At 45.0% G+C, this 15914-nt stretch overlaps 1 protein-coding gene across 1 annotated transcript in view; it reads right to left on the reverse strand.

Moving 5' to 3' along the window:
• Positions 1-3906: 3906 nt before the first annotated feature.
• ABCC10 (ATP binding cassette subfamily C member 10) overlaps positions 3907-15914 on the reverse strand; it is a 161627-nt gene continuing 149619 nt past the window's right edge. The window contains exons 18-22 of the mRNA XM_069236268.1: positions 14010-14263; positions 12843-12988; positions 9412-9509; positions 6281-6393; positions 3907-4750 (exon numbers count right to left, since the gene is read on the reverse strand). Coding sequence (XP_069092369.1) covers positions 4615-4750; positions 6281-6393; positions 9412-9509; positions 12843-12988; positions 14010-14263 — 747 coding nt within the window. The 3' untranslated portion in view covers positions 3907-4614. The remainder of the gene's footprint in view (positions 4751-6280; positions 6394-9411; positions 9510-12842; positions 12989-14009; positions 14264-15914) is intronic.

Genomic DNA, 15914 nt, shown 5'->3' on the forward strand with positions numbered 1-15914 from the left:
ATGCTAGATTGGCAAAGGAAAACATATGCTTGCCAAAAGCCTCAAACCTCTTGGACTCCTTATCCGGAGGAGCCATGGGAAATGAATTATGATTCACTTTACTGGTTAAAGACTAAACTATAAGTTTCTCTAGAATCGGATTGTAGGACTCTGGCTCTCTATATAGTGCACTAAATGAAGTACACTGTGCAGAGTCCAGTAGATCGCCAAAGATGTGCCGAGGCAGAAATACATAGGTGTAGAGCTCTTTTTGTGGGAGTGTGTTCGAGCAGTTAGTCTTATCAAGGAGTCGTGTTAAGCATTATTGTACTCACTGAGGCAATAAATGAGACACACACTTAAAGAATAAATCTGAGACCAAATTAGAAAAATAACATTTGCTTTTATATATGCTTTGAACCAACGAATTCTGTTATAAGGTAAGCAGTTTTTAAGTTAAAAATACTTTATTGTTTAAAAAATCAACTGCAATTTTCAAACTTCTTCAATGTTAACCTATAGGCGAAAAACAATGATGCGGTTTCAAGGTAAGTACACAACTTATGGTCCCAGTCTTCCGGGCTGTAGGCTAGGACCTGGCAATGTTCAGGTTGCTATCAAAGGTGCACCCACAGCGGCTCGGGGACAGCTGGGTGCAGCGGTCAAAGTTGGAGTTGGTGCCAGTGTTAGTCAATGGAGGCTTGGTGGGGGGTGGGGGGTGGGGGGGGTGTTGATGCGCTGCTCACAGGTAAGTACCCGCATTGGCAGAGGTGGGTGCCTGGGGGTTAAGGTGAGCACCGGGGGCAGGCGAAGGGGTGCACAAGTTAGCACCAAACTTACACCCTCAGCAGGCGGTTTGGTGCAGAGTGCCAACACAGCGTCGGGCGTCCAATGCTATCCAATGGAGACAGGGGGTATCCACTGCAGCGCTGCTCACAGGTGAGTAACGCTGGGTCAGGGGTCGATCTCCTCGTACTGAGGTAAGTACAAGGGGGAGGGGCACAATGTAGCACCAAACTTACGCCCTCAGCGGCGGTGAAGAGTGCTAACACAGCATCAGGTGCCCATTGTTATCCAATGGAGGAGATGACTTCCAGAAACAGACTGCAGGCTCTGGTCAGGAGACCGGAAGGGGTCAACCCACAGCTACCCAGGTAAGCTGATATTCCTGGGGTCGTAGAGACACTGACGGTTCAGCTTCCCAAGGCCCAGGGTCTCCGGGTGCAGGGGTGTCTTTAGGCATCAGAATCAGCTCACCAGGCAGGTTAAGGTCAGGGGGAGCCCTTGGATTTAGGCTGCAGGTGTTGCTGGGAGTCCTGCAGGGGTCAGCCCCAGTGGACTTTTGATCGGAAGATCTGGGGAACCTTCACTGGATCGGTGGGCCACTTGGACTCAAGCCAGTGGTGTTGGGTGTAGTGGCCTCTTCTGGTGTCAGGTTTCGCGGTTCCTTAGGCAGGCTTCCTCGTTTTAAAGATGGTTTCTTCTGGAGAGGTCCGCTGTCCACTGGAGTTCTTGGCCTTTTTTGAAGGCAGGCAGTCCTCCCAAGGCTTTGGAGGTCGCCAGGCTGCAGGATGTTTGTCTTCTTGGTGCAGGTTTCTTTGAAGGCTGCAGACATGCTGGTAGGGCTGGGGCCAAGTCAGCTAGTGTCTTCAGTCTTCTCTGCTGACGACAGGTCCGGCTCTTCTTAGGTTGCACGAAACTAATTCTAGGGTTCAGGGGTGCCACCTAAATACTTAATTTAGGGGCTTACAGGGAGTGCCAGGTGGTAGGCAATGCACCTTTAGGGTGACTACGCCCTTCCTATGACCACTTCCTAGCACTGCACATGTACTTAAAATGGCTTCACTGTTCATTGACTGTGTCTGAGAATCGACAAAGGCACATCTGCTCATGCAGGTATGCCCCCAAATGCAGAATAATACACCCTGCTTTAGGGATGGAAGGCCTGCCAGAGGAGTGGCTTACATATATTGCATGCAATGTGCTTGGGACAGGGCACACAGGCTGTGTGCCGTGTTTTCATTTTAAGTGTGCACCAACACATGCAGCCTGCAAAGGCAGCAATGTTTGCAATTAGGTGAGAGGGTCCCTGAGGGTGGCACAAACTGTGCTGCAGCCCTAGGTACCAGGGGTACCATTTACTTGGGACTTAGTGGCAGCTTAAAGGTTTGTCAACTGGGAAAAACGACTGTGCAGTTTCAGGGAAAGAGATCTGGCAGGGACCCAGTGCACTTTCAGTCAGAACTGCCCCATAAACCATGGAAAACGTGTGTGGTGGGGTGACAATGTCAAAAGAGGCACTTTCCTACATGGACGTTTAGTAAACAAAATCAGGATATCCAGGAGCCAGTCTGAGATGTCTGCCCACCTGCCTAGTCAATGGTTGGCAGGAACAGGTTTTGACAAGGTAGCTATCAAAGATTTAGAGAGGGCCTCGTTAAAAGAGAGCAAAGGCTCAGACGTGACTGGCCAGGATGCAAAATGTCTGCAAGGATGTTCGTTTGGGTCTTGGCTGAGGGCAGCTGTAAATCTATGACCTCAGCTGCCCATCGGACCACTGCAAAGGAAGCACTTTCTTCCACCCAGCATCTGGGGCTTAGTCTAGTTGTCAAATATGCTGGACTCTTCTAAATCCACGTAAAATTATCATCTGGGTAATGAGGAGGAGAAAACCATCTCCATCCCCACTATCATCATCCTCTTGGTCAGAGTAAGACAAAAAAATAATGACGCCTCTGCTGGCACTGGGTTGGAGTCAGGATGTAGGTTGACTAGTTGAGTTTTTATAACCTTGTAGCACAACATTAGTCAAGATGGAGATGTTAAGTGTCTAATATTTCAATCAGCACTAGATCTTCTAGTGACTTTGGTACCATCATCGATGTGGAAAGGCCTTGTGCAAATATTTGAGCCATAGTGGAAGCTTGTATTGGAGTCGGTTTGGGGCCAGAGGTGGGACCCGATGGGTCAGACGGCACTGAGGAAGGATCTGCTGATATTAACCTGACTGTGGGGCCCCTTCAGTTCCTTGGAGCCCGGAGACGTGCCAGAAGGAGCCAAAAGCACAGGAGAAAACCTGCAGCATGGCCTCCCTTAAAGATTCAATCTGCTGCTGCTTTGCCAATGGCCCGAGAAACTCGGGGAGCACCAAGATCAGCGGAGGAAACGGCTCCAGGAGGAAACGGTCCACTCGAGAGTGAACAACTCACTTCATGACGCCCTTGTGCCTTCTCTTTATATTCAAAGTGGCGGGATGGGGTTGAGTCCAGCTTCGCTTGTTTATGTTTGCAACTTTAACTTAGACTTACCAGAGGGCATTTAGTGCTGACTTGGCTGCTTGTGGAAAGCGTCAAAAGCAGGACGGCGTCTGCGCCTGTGACCTGGGGTGGGAGTGGGAGTTGCACAAAGGCCACAAATTCTTCTGGTGTTTGTTCAACATTCAGTTTTGCCTCCCACTGCCATATCACCTTTGGGTGTATGAGGGTGCATTTATCGCACAACTTCGAGTTATGGTATGGTTTCAACCCTATAGTTTATTTTTGGACTAGCGTACTAAAATTTTATTTATAAGTCATTGGAAGACCAACAAAATGGGGCGCGGAGCTTCAGATCCACGTCAAGGCGCAGAAAGAAACGAACTGAAGTCAGTGTGCTGGAGAGGCACTTGTATGCAGCTTCACTCCATTACTTCCAGGGTGGTTGGGAGCCAGTGCAGAGCTGCTCAACATCACATAGTTGCACCCTGGACCACCAGTGAAGACATTTTTCCGGATGCAGATGAGCACTTGGGGAGTATTCTAAGGTGAGGCATCTGCAGTTAGAAGAATCCATCAGAAAAGGTACCCATTCATTCAAAGAGGATAGAAATTGCAAAAGTAATTTCCCAACCACATTCTTTAGATCTCTAGCAATAAGCACTCTTCCACGTTGAGAAACATTGTTTCTTTAATAAGAGTCCGTTTTTTAGATGATACAAGACCTCCAAAAATGAACTAGCACCCCAACCGAATCACCAGATCATTACCTACAAACGTAAAATCCCATCAGATGAGGCAGAAGAAAGTGGCTGGAAGGCAGACCCATGACTGCATGCTTCTTACAGCTGTATCAATACATGGAAACCTTGTAGACTGTTCTTCACAGTGGTTTTTCCTCTACTGAGCATCACTCCTGGGAAGAGAATTTAACCCTCTTCTCTTAAGTGTCTTGATGTGCCTTACCAGTAAGCGGTGGATGGTGAGAGATGCTGTTTTGCTTGCTGCTGTCGACAGTATCTGCATCTGTTAATAGTTTACTATGTACTTGGTGGGGAAGAAAGGAGCTGACTCTGCCCATCTTACAAAGAGTTGTAAACACTTATTTCCAACTGTCCTTTGAAGGGCATGTCTTGCCACAGCGTGCGGGTAGAGCATCGTCATGATCACCAACCAATCAACATCTTTGCATAGTGCTTCAGAGCAGCAGAGAAGTTTGCGAAGAACTGAATTACAGTTCGTTTGACAGAGATGGAATAAACTGGCTGTCCTGCAGTAGGCAGAGATTGTCTGTAAACAGCCAGGATCTCAGGCCTGATGCCAGACTCGGTGACAAACCTAGTCTTCCCCAGGAAGCCTCAGCCAGAGTGTCAACAGCTCATCACTTTTCTCCACTGTGGATCAAGTGGAAAAAGAACGAATCCGGTTTGTCGCAGAGGAGTCTGGGAGAGTCCAGCTCTGCCACCTTCCCAGCATGCATCACAAGCACCCGGTCTGAGTCCATGATAGTGTTTAACCTGCAAGACAAAACGTGTGGGACAGTGAGGATGTGATAAGTCACAACGCAATAAAATATCAGAAATTGCAGGAGAGCTTGTGGTATTCTACTATTACCAAGCGACACAATGTGCTTTCAGCAATGCTAGCCATATAGATTGCAGGGGTTACTCACGTGTGGTCATCTGGCCCTCATAATGGCCTTGTCTAAGGAAGAGGTGTATCTAGTGGTCAGATGCTGACTTTGAAACCCAGGGACCTGGATTCTAATCAGGCTGCAGCACTTGACTACAAAATCATGTGATTCAGTGTAAACCAGTTCCTGTCTCTTAGATTCAAATTGTAAAAATGTATAAATATATGTAAAACACAGATGTTCCTCCTATCATGGTCTCCATTAGCCCCCCAGACCCAGACGTGTCTTTGTACAGCACCGCGTGTTCCAGCTGCACCTGCTACAACAAAAATGTTCTCTACTAAAAGTTTTGATGCACTTTGGTATTAGAACCTCACGGTGTCAAATAACTAACTGGAGCCAGGCAACTAGAAGACAAGTTTGTCCACAGTCATCTCACAGCTACTGCAGTCCCAGTGCCGCTCTATTTCTTTCTAGCTGTGACGGAGAGAAGAGTCCTCACTGGGGACAGAGAAACAGAGAAAAACACGTCAGAGGGTATCTCTAAACACAGACACACCCATAAGCTCAAAAGGTATGGGGTGTAAAAAAAAAAAGCAGACAGGCTTATAGGCAGATATTTGAATTCAGGTTCTGATGAAGACTTGGAGAAGAACCCAGCACAACCACAAAGTTTTAGCTGGAAAAGCCTTGTTTAGTGCTCATTCCCCTCCTGTCAAGACTCCCCCTCACTGTCCCAATCCCTCCAAAGGACATACACTGGCACCAGGCTTGTGCCTACTACAAGTCCTTGGCCATGTATAATGTTCATGTCAGCTCTGCCCTCCCCAGTGCTGGACTGACATTTAAGTTGCCTGTTTCAAGTAGAGGAGGTTTCCTCACCAATGTGGTCACCTCTTACACCACAGGAGACATTTAGTCTAGAGTCACTTTCACGGAAAACCAAACCTGGTGGAGATCCTGCCAAAAAATGCAGATACTAGGAATGTAGGCAGAAGGGCCCCATATGTTCATAAGGATGCTACCTAGCAGGTTACTAGCACTACTCTTACCTTTTTGTTAAAGTTCACCACCGTCTGAGTACTAGACTGTCAAATTTGTCACTGTTCATCAGGTAGCTGATCCGCCACTAATTTTAAGAGTTACTGCTACATCTTGGTGTAACAAAGGACTTGAAAGAGTTCCCTATCACAGGATATCTGACACTCGCCAAACTTAAAATCAGGGTGATATGCTGCCGGGTTGGCAGATGCTAAATCCACAGCTTTTTGCCAGGTTTTCATTTCCTGGCCTCCTATAAATTAGATTCTTTTTTTAGCCACACTGAAGGTGTTTTACAACATTATTTTTGGGAGTGTTCACAGGATAAGTTATCTCTGTACATTTGAGGGCGTGAGAGAGGAACCCTCTGTACCTGTGGGCGATCGTCAGCACGGTTTTGTCAGCGAAGCGCTCACGGATGGTCTGCTGCAGCACCTGGTCTGTCTTCTGGTCCACACTCGCTGTGGCCTCATCGATGCACAGGACCTAACAGAGAAGGTAAAGGTGAGGACATCAGTGAACAACCATCATGTCTTTGGAAGAAGACAGGGTGAAGAGAAGACTGGCCAGTGAGAAGGTAGAGAGTGCCCCATCCAGTCGTGCAAATGTGGGAACGTGACCAGATAGCAATGCTTGTATCGCTAAGCTTGTCAGCATCATTTTATACACTCCACCATAACACAATAATAAAACATCTTGAGATGAATCTGGTGACCTTGCAACCTGGCTACGATTGGTTCACCTGGTTGCTAAAAAGGCCTCCCTAGTCCTTTTTAACGCCATTTCGACGTGGAGGTTCCATGATTTCATGAGAAGTTTGTTTCTGACCATCTGGAACTGTAAATAACACATACACATCAATCTGTAGATGATTCACAGTTGTATCTAAGGCCTCCTGACCCAGGCAAGGTATTTAGGACATCCTCAGCAGCTGTTGGTAAATCACAACATCATGGATGCAAGCGGTTGCACTCTGTGCGCATGCAGAGTTATTCGCATGGAGTTAGTCACACCTCACAGAGCTACTTCTCACCCCTACTTTCAAAGCGCTCCATCACCTGTCAAGAAAATGGTTGCATATCCTCCTTTCACTGGAGTCTCATATCAGTGCCACCACTATTGGCTCAACCTTTTGCTACGCACGATATGGCATCACATTAGAAGTCCTCAGTAGGTAAAGCTGTATGACAAAGATGGCAGTACCACTGTGAGGACAGGGGTGTCTCACAACACAGCACACTGTGCTGCAGACTGCCACTATCCAAGCACACCCAGTGACCATCAACGACTCATTATTCCAGGGCTTCACAACAACACTGGATATTCCCTTAAAAGGACAGAAAAAATCTAAATATTGACCCTTTGTTTACTCCGCCTTCTTAGTTTTCCTCCACTTTACTTTCTTGACAAAAAAGCATCTACTGCACTCAGCTCTATCAGTCGATGAAGATCTATAATACAGCATCAGAATGCCAGCGACCAGATCACGGAACTTTAAAAGGGCTGAGGTGAACTTTCTACACCAGGCATTCCACTTCCCCATACATCACACATCAGGTCATGGGGGGAGCTTCCTCTCTTACAGATCCCCTGACTTTTAGAGAGATGAGAAAACAGTCCAGTTATTTAAGCAAATGAGGGCTAAATCTGTACAAAGTACCTCTGACTTGAAGGGGGGATGAAACTATGAGGATATAAGTGAAGGTACAATGCAAGGCAGACTGATCACTCCTAGTGGTTCATGAGAGGAACTGAATCTGGGTGAGTTCAGTAGAAAGGATGGACAAGAAAGAGAGATTTAACTTGCAGGAGCATGGAGGGAGAGAGATCATACGCAGGAAGGAGGTGGTTAACACAGAACAGACATGCATAATGCAACTGTCTCGTTGACAGCAGAGAACGAACACTCAGAACTAGACAGTAGCAGCTAGGGTTATGCGAAACATTTTTTCAATTTTAACAATTGACTTTGAAAAAACGTATATTTTTATGTTTGCAAAGTTTTTGATGTGTCAGATCTGCATGAAAATGTCTACTTTTGCAACAACTTATGTAACAAATCTCCTTAGAATGCTAACAAATTTGGTTTGTAGGAAATAATGTTTTCGTACATTGTACATCAGCAAGATTTAAAAATCAAGTCTGGATACATTTTCCACCTTGGCACGATTAAAGTAAACATTATTGTGCTATGCAGATAGAATTATCTAGCAACAAGGAGAAGTTTGCAGGGGAGAGGATGAAAGTAAACTGTGAAACTTTGCAAACTGTGAAAGTCTGGACTTTTGCAAAACTTGACTGACTTTGCACATTCCTTCTTCCTAGGGTGGGTTGTGACCGTACAAAGGAGAGTGAAACACAGGGCATGGAGCAAAGGTAGTAACCAAAGCATATTGAATGCATGAGGTTGTGGGCTGAAGAAGAGTGAATAACAAACAGAAGCTCGCCCAGTGCGCTGTCAGAGAGAAATAGGTATAGCACTGTAAAGGGAGTGACATGTGGTGCATTGTTAAAATTAAGGCTCTAAAACTGTTATGAACAAAAGATAGGAAAATACCAGCAAGATATAACGAGTTATAGAAACAGAAATCAGAGTAGTGATAAAACTGGATGTAAAATTAAACTAAGAAGCAAGATAAGTTCAAAGGAAGAATATTTAAGAGATTAAAACCTTGGATAGAGAAGATATCAGAAAGAAAGCTGGAAGGTGAAAGGACGGCGTAAGATGACTGCAAATACAGAACAGAAATCTGTGACGAAGGAACCGATGAAGGATTATACAGCATCTCAGCAACAGGCTCCCAGGAACAGGGATCCCCTCTTTCCCCGAAATCTATGACCCCCTCAAAATAGCATCCACAATACAGACCTGTGCCGATCCAACCTCCCAGAAGATGCTGCCGCGAGGGACGCATCATTCCTCAACCTGCTAGAAATCACCAACATCAGGCACCACATCCATCAGCCAGCACCAATGGCGCTGCTCTAAGGACATCTCAAAGACCTCCAGGAAGGTCTGACCACCTCTGCAGCAGCCTCAGCACACAGGCAACAAACATCCTGCTTGACCCTTTCAATTACAGGCTCTAAGTGAATGTGGCACCTGTGTATCACTGGAGCCCCCCTCCCTGGAATTCAAGAGAGCTTTTCATTGTCCCAAGAGCTGCGGGACAACAGCATGCTAAACAGAGGCCAAAGAAACTATCATATTCACAGCTCCTGGAAGACCTCAACGCTCAGAAGAATCCCTGCACAACATTCAGTGACATCACAGAGATAAGATGTCCTACTACAACCACATAAGCAGCAAAGTCTCGAACAGAAGCACAGCTCTATTTAAAGCCATCTAACACTGCATAAACCCTACACCAGACCCCATACTGGTCACTCTGCAGAAAAATGCACCACTCAGGAACCATAAAAAGATGACAACCAACATGTTTCAACAACTACTGACAACAATTGTGTCTGCAGTAGGGCATGCATGATAGCTTGTTTACATACCTTGGCCTGGGTGAGGAGGGCTCTTGCCAAGCACACTAGCTGCCTCTGTCCCATCGACAGACTCTTTCCTCGCTCTCCTACCTCCGAGTCCAAGCCACCTGCAAGAAGAAAGAAAACACCCAGCAGGAGTTAACCTTGCCATTGTTTGACAAACAATAATCCAATCACAGTGCAGAAGGAACAAGTGCACTGGGCATTGCTGCTGTTATGCAGGAAAGGGAGTTTCAACGCAGACCTCCATTGTGTTCAACATCATCTTCATCTATTGCCTGCGTAACCTTGTAAAGCTGCACAAGCTGGAGAGAGAGGGCTCCCTGTTGAGTTTTACTTTTTTTCCAAAGGTTTTCTAAATCACTTCGTAAACACCCAAAAATATCAAGACTGTTAAAACTGGCTTATGAGACTAAAATTATTTTCATTTTCACTCATGGGTTAGATGTGTTGGAAATGACAGAGGTGTAAAAATAATATGCTATGGAAGATCTTCTGTTTATCAGTGTGAAAAATGCTATACTCTGCGTGAGCCAAAGAGAGGGCTGCAAAGAGACAATGCAGAAAGCAGAAACCCAGAACAACATATTATCAGCCCTCTGCAACTACCCCTGAGAAGACACGTCTCCAATTACTACAGCTACATGCTTATCCACCTACTAAACAAACAGTGGCTCCCTCGGATTCACTTCAGGCAGGAATGTCCATTAGTGGAATCCAATTTGTGCAAAAGACTTAACACATTAATTGAAAAAATACAAACAATTTAAGATTTAAGGCATAAAACATAGATTGAATTATGCACAACAAATCTAACTCACTCAATACGTACACAAAACACAAAAGCTTAGGGCCTGATTTAGATACTTTAGTAAGATAGGTTTAGTGTCACTTGCATGCTGAGAATTACCCTACAGCAGGGTTTTGTCCATATGGACTGAGGGGCCACACCACCTCACCCTTTTCAAAGGTCAGCCTGCCAGACTTTCTTCTTGTTCAGGTAGCCAGGCGGTGCACATGTGCTAAAAGCACATGCTTCTGGTTGCCTGAGATGAACTTTGCCAGCCTGAGGATATCACAGGCCTCTGGGTGTGACCTCCTCAGCTTGGCAAAAGTACTTCGAGGCACTTCCCGTTGTGACAAGGAGGAGCATCACTGATCAATCAGTGACACCTCATCACAGAATGGGGTGGGGTCAGCAGTCTCACTGACCCCCGTCCCACTCTGACGAGCGAGGGACTGATACCCTCATTCATGGACTGACCTTAGGTCAACTTGTGAGGGAAGGCAGCAGCCAACACTCCTAGGCTGTCCGAGGCTTCTCTCTCTATAAAGAAGGTACGTTTTATGTGTTTTTTATGTTTGATGCATGCATGTGAGTGAATGCTGTGAATGGGAGTGTGTGTGGATGCCGTAGTGTGTGCGAGTGTGCATGTGTGGCCTCCCACCTAGTAAAATTACCGACCGCCCCTGGTTTCCCAAACTGTGGGTCATGACCACTGGTGGGTCGTGAGCCAGTTTTTGGTGGGTCACCAAAGTCTAAGCAATACATAGAGATGCCTTTATATTCTGTATTTATCTTGTCACATCTGCTGAACTTCAAAAATAGAGGTCAAAGATCAGGCTATGTCTTCTGACATACTGGTGCTTTGTTTTTTTAACATGAAGATTGGTATTTACAAACTCCTCTCACTTTGGAGTCAGAGAAGGACAAGTAAAGTGAATTCTGTAACAATCTTGCTGGGCTACAGGGAGTGTGAAAGAAAAGACTGAAGTTTGTAATTGTCTGGTAACAGTCAACAAAAATGTAAACATATGTAAATGAACTGTACACATTCAGTAGTTAGGCAAGCAAAAATGAAGCACAGTGTCTTGTAATTCTGAAGTATGATGGAAAGAAAGATTGTAATAGGATCAAAACAATCAATACACTTTACTTGATGATGCACAAATGATAAATATTAGCTAAAACCCGATTTCCACACAATATAATTTGTGTGCAATATAGTTTTATCAGTAAAACTGCATGCCTGTACAAATTTAGTGACCAATTCAATGTCTGTAAATGGCAGTGTGCTACCATACAATGCTATAGTTAAATTGTAAAAATCACCCACGCCATGTCCATTAAAGCTAACTGGGTTGCCAATGTTTGTAGATGTAAAAATTGGTTCATGGTTCTAAAAAGTTTGGGAAGTACTGCCCAACAGAATGTTAAAGAGAGTAGATCTATGGGTCTCGACAATTTATACTTCAAACACTAACAACTGCTATTTGAAATACAGGCAACACACACTTGCATTTTTAAGTTTTCTGACATAGTTTACTAATCATGTTGGATTAAACCACTTTTGTAAATAACTCTCCACTACCCTGACTAGAAATTCTAAATATGGCAGATTTCCATCTGCCTCAGTGATGGACAGACCTATGATCCTTTGAGCCAACCCTGGGGGGGTGTTGACCCAGAACTGGCAGGCAATATACTGCTGATAGGCAGGACAGAAAGGCATGTCAACCCAAGGGCAACGGACTCTACGGTTGTGTCCTGGAAGTCTACCAGCATACATTATTTTTGGGGTACATCTTGAGTAACAAAATTCCCCAGTCTGTTTTCTTAGAGAATTGAGGAGAGGTTGGTTCCCAAACTCTTCCTACTGAACTGTTACCATGTCCTTACCAAAAGGGTGAAGTCCTTCGGCATGGATGCCCAATAAGTGTTTTTTAGAGAACAACGTGAGTGACGAACCGAGGGAGTAAGGTGACATCCTGCTCCTTCTGGTCAATATCAAGTTTCTATTATAGCCGCTAGGGTAAGTGATGTAAGCCATACGGGCTAAGTGAGCATGTATGTGACTCTCCGCCTTATTAGTTGTCCAATCCCAGACTGCTATCAGTAAAGGCTCTATGACAAGCCTAACTTTAATATGTCCCTCAGTGTGACAGGCGATCAGATGCACAAATTTTAACCTAGAAGAAGGAAAAGTTAACATGTTACTGCGTTAGAGCATTTTGGGCGAGGAGGAATACAAAGAATTCCAATTTCCTGGACTTGAGTAAAATGAGGTGGAGGCACTTTGTTATGATTCTCCGATGTAGTAGCTATACGTGGGAACCCTTAGAGTTAACGGTCCTAAACGCTGAACAAGTAGCTTGTAGGTTGCGCTACTCTGAGACCTGTGCCTTGGAGACAAGGAACTACGCCCTGCGTCCACTCAGGTGGATCAGATTGTCCCTAGGCTACACAGCAAAAACCACTAAGTGTAACCTGATGTCAGTTTTTTAACATATGTTATTATAATGCTTGTTACATTTTAGTTTAATAAGGTACATAATATATGTGAATACAATTGCCAGATATCATGGGAACACAAGCACCTACCACAGAGTTCATAGCACCTAAAGCCCATGTGTCTGCTTAACACCAACGTCAGACTCACCCATGCGAGTCACCACCTCCTTCAGGTGGCACTGCTCCAGGACATCAAACAACTCAGTATCTGAGTGACCCCCCCAGGGGTCCAGATTTTCTCGAACCGTCCCACTGAAGAGAAACGGATCCTGGGGAATGATGGCCAGTTTGGACCTTGAGAAAGAAACAGAAATTATTTAGGTGGATGTGAACTTTGCTAATCGAAGTCATCTGGAAAGATTCCCCCCCTAACTTTTCTGCCTCGAAGAGTGATTTTCTTTACTTCGTGGCACACTCAGTGTATGTGTAACCATTGCTGCATAATCCCTCAAGGCTCCCCATGTTGTAGCAGAGGCTCCGAAAACTGGGAGAGACAGAGAGAGAGAGACAGACACAGAGAGAGAGAAAGACTAGGAACTTTCTGTTTTTTAGGCTATTTGTCAAACCATCCTTCTGCTTTCCCACCCAAAAATAGGTAGAAGCTACTCTGGCCAAGACGTAGTTGCATACTCTAATTGGGCAATCGGTTACTCCATGGTGAGAGGTTTTGGTAGCTATGAGGGTTACCAATAGGTAGCCCTGCTCCGAGGACAGAGATATTCAAATCAACCTTCCATGCATGGCAGTACAATTTGTAAAGTTGACATGGTAGTATTTACAGAAACAATCCTTTCTATTTAAAAAGAGGCAATAATAATTAATTAAATAGGATTCGCTACGAGTGCCCTAGAATGTCTGATGAGGATGCAACCACCAAGGACCTCTCTTGCATCCTCCAGAGCTTTCGGCTGTTTAAAGCAGCTGAAAACTCCAGAGGAAACTGCGGGCAGGAATGGGGAATTACCTGTGAATCAGACCCAGAATTATAGATGCAACTAGTCATTTCCCAATTTGTCAGTACAACCTCAGGGTCCCAAGAACTCCAGGAAGTTTAGCCGGTGCACCTCTAGGACACTTGTAATGTGGACCAAGGTTCCAAGATGTGTTTTTTTATACCGGCATTGGAACATGTTAACACTCGTTTTGAATATTCATTAACACCCACTGCTGCAGTGTTTTAATCATGTTATTTAAAGGCTTATTACACCTTGTGTTTGCAATCTGCCCATCTTGACTTGTGCAAGTCTAACAAACTCAATAGACATGGCCAAACTTTCTTGTCAGCATTCGTGCAAATAAACTCTACCAATCGTACCTCAGTGCTTCTAAGCCAACTAGTTGCGTGTTGACGTTGTCAATGAGGATCTGCCCCTTGTCCAGCTCCATCATGCGGAACAATGCCAGGAAGATGGTCGACTTCCCAGAACCAGTCCTACCAACAATGCCAACTCTCTCACCAGGGAAAATAGTAAAGTCCACTCCATCCAGAGCATTCGGAAGTCCAGGGCGATACGCCAAGAAGGCATTCCGGAACACCACATTACCCTGGCTTGGCCAATCTGAAGAAACCTGAAACAATGGAAATGGATTACACAGAAGCCTTGCTAATGAAGTTCCGTTCTTTGCAGTGGCAGCTGCACATTTTGTCAATACTCCACAACTTACATGGTGCAATCCAGCTTAATTAAAAACAACAGTCAGGAAAACTCTTTTGTGATATACCATGGCAACAACAACACCTTCAAAATGCTCTGTCAGGTGTGGCGGAGTCCCACCGTGGATACAAAGTACCATCAATTCAAGTATGCTCTTCCATTTAGTGGAAAACAGAAAATTATCCATATGTGGGGCCTTTGCCAATTGACTCTTTTTAGGTTGCTAATTCCTTTGTTTCCCTCTGCCATCTAATGAAAGAACTTGAATCTGCCTCTTGGAAGTTAGAGAAATAAAGCAGCAAGGCTGTGTATGGCATTCTGGGCCAGGTCCTCGTGGGAGTTCAGGAAGGGAGGATGCTAGGCTGTGGATTCATTTCCCAGTCTTTGAGAGAGAGGGAGACAGGCAGACAGAGAAAAAAGGTCAGTGAAAGACAGCAAAATGTTTTGTAACTACACATCACCATATCAGGCAACAAGGTCCAGATTGTATTGATTTTGTTTCTTGTTTGTTGCATGCTTATGAATAAAATAATGTAGACAACTGAGATCGTTCCCCAGCCCCTCATACATGGAACTTACTGCAATTTGCTCATGTACCTAAGGTTTGAGCCCACATTGCCAAGAAATCTTGCAACACACCTGGCTTCGTGAACTCCTTAAACCTCAGTTGCAATTCATTCATGAAACTAGTCAGAACGAGAGATGCTGCAACTATCAGGCAAGTGATGATAAAAGAATAAGGCCTGTGCGACCACCCTACCATAGTTACGTCAGATGAGTAACATCTCCTTACTTCTACGCCCACTCCTCTCACAGAGATAACTCGGGGCTTCCACTACATCATGACAAGGCTTATGTAAGACCCTACAGAGCAAGGCATGTTCCAAATACAAGTGTGAGCTTGGAATGCTATGCATATAAGTAGGACACACGAATATGCCACTGCTGGTGTTTTATATCTCAGAAGGTCTTCACAGTGATCTAGCTGAGATGCTTTTCTACCACAGTTCTTTATACATCACACAAAGCAAAAACTAAAACAGCAAGGACAGTGGAAAGGGGAGGATGTTGTGGCAGACTAGTTTACTGAAAGACAGACAATGAAAATAGGAAGCGATCGCACAGTGATTCGCTGAGACTTCAAAAAATGCTGTTTAGAAAACCAACATTTGATAGGCGGTCTTAAATGCAACAACATAGTTTTCAATGGAGGGGGACTGCTAATAAGAAGCAAAATATACTCTTGACAAGGTCCATGGAAATGAAGTGTATGTGTAGAGGCTGCAAAGCAACCTGGCTAAGGCCTTGCGCTGTCAAATGTATCAATCCAGCACACTTCAACAAGAGTGGATGCAAAGACTGGCAAAAATCTATCAATCAAGTATTTTTAGAGCTACTCACCCATAGGGTCTCAAAGCGCTGTGGGGTTCATCGGAGAGACAGGTCTTGAGGTCCTTCCTGAATTGAGGTAGCGATGGCGACTGTCTAAGGGAGAGAGGTAGGGTGTTCCAACCTTTAGCTGTCAGGTAGGTAAAAGATCTTCCTCCAGCCTAGGACTTCTTTAT

The sequence above is a fragment of the Pleurodeles waltl genome, chromosome 5 (assembly GCF_031143425.1).
Source record: "Pleurodeles waltl isolate 20211129_DDA chromosome 5, aPleWal1.hap1.20221129, whole genome shotgun sequence".
NCBI lineage: Eukaryota > Metazoa > Chordata > Amphibia > Caudata > Salamandridae > Pleurodeles > Pleurodeles waltl.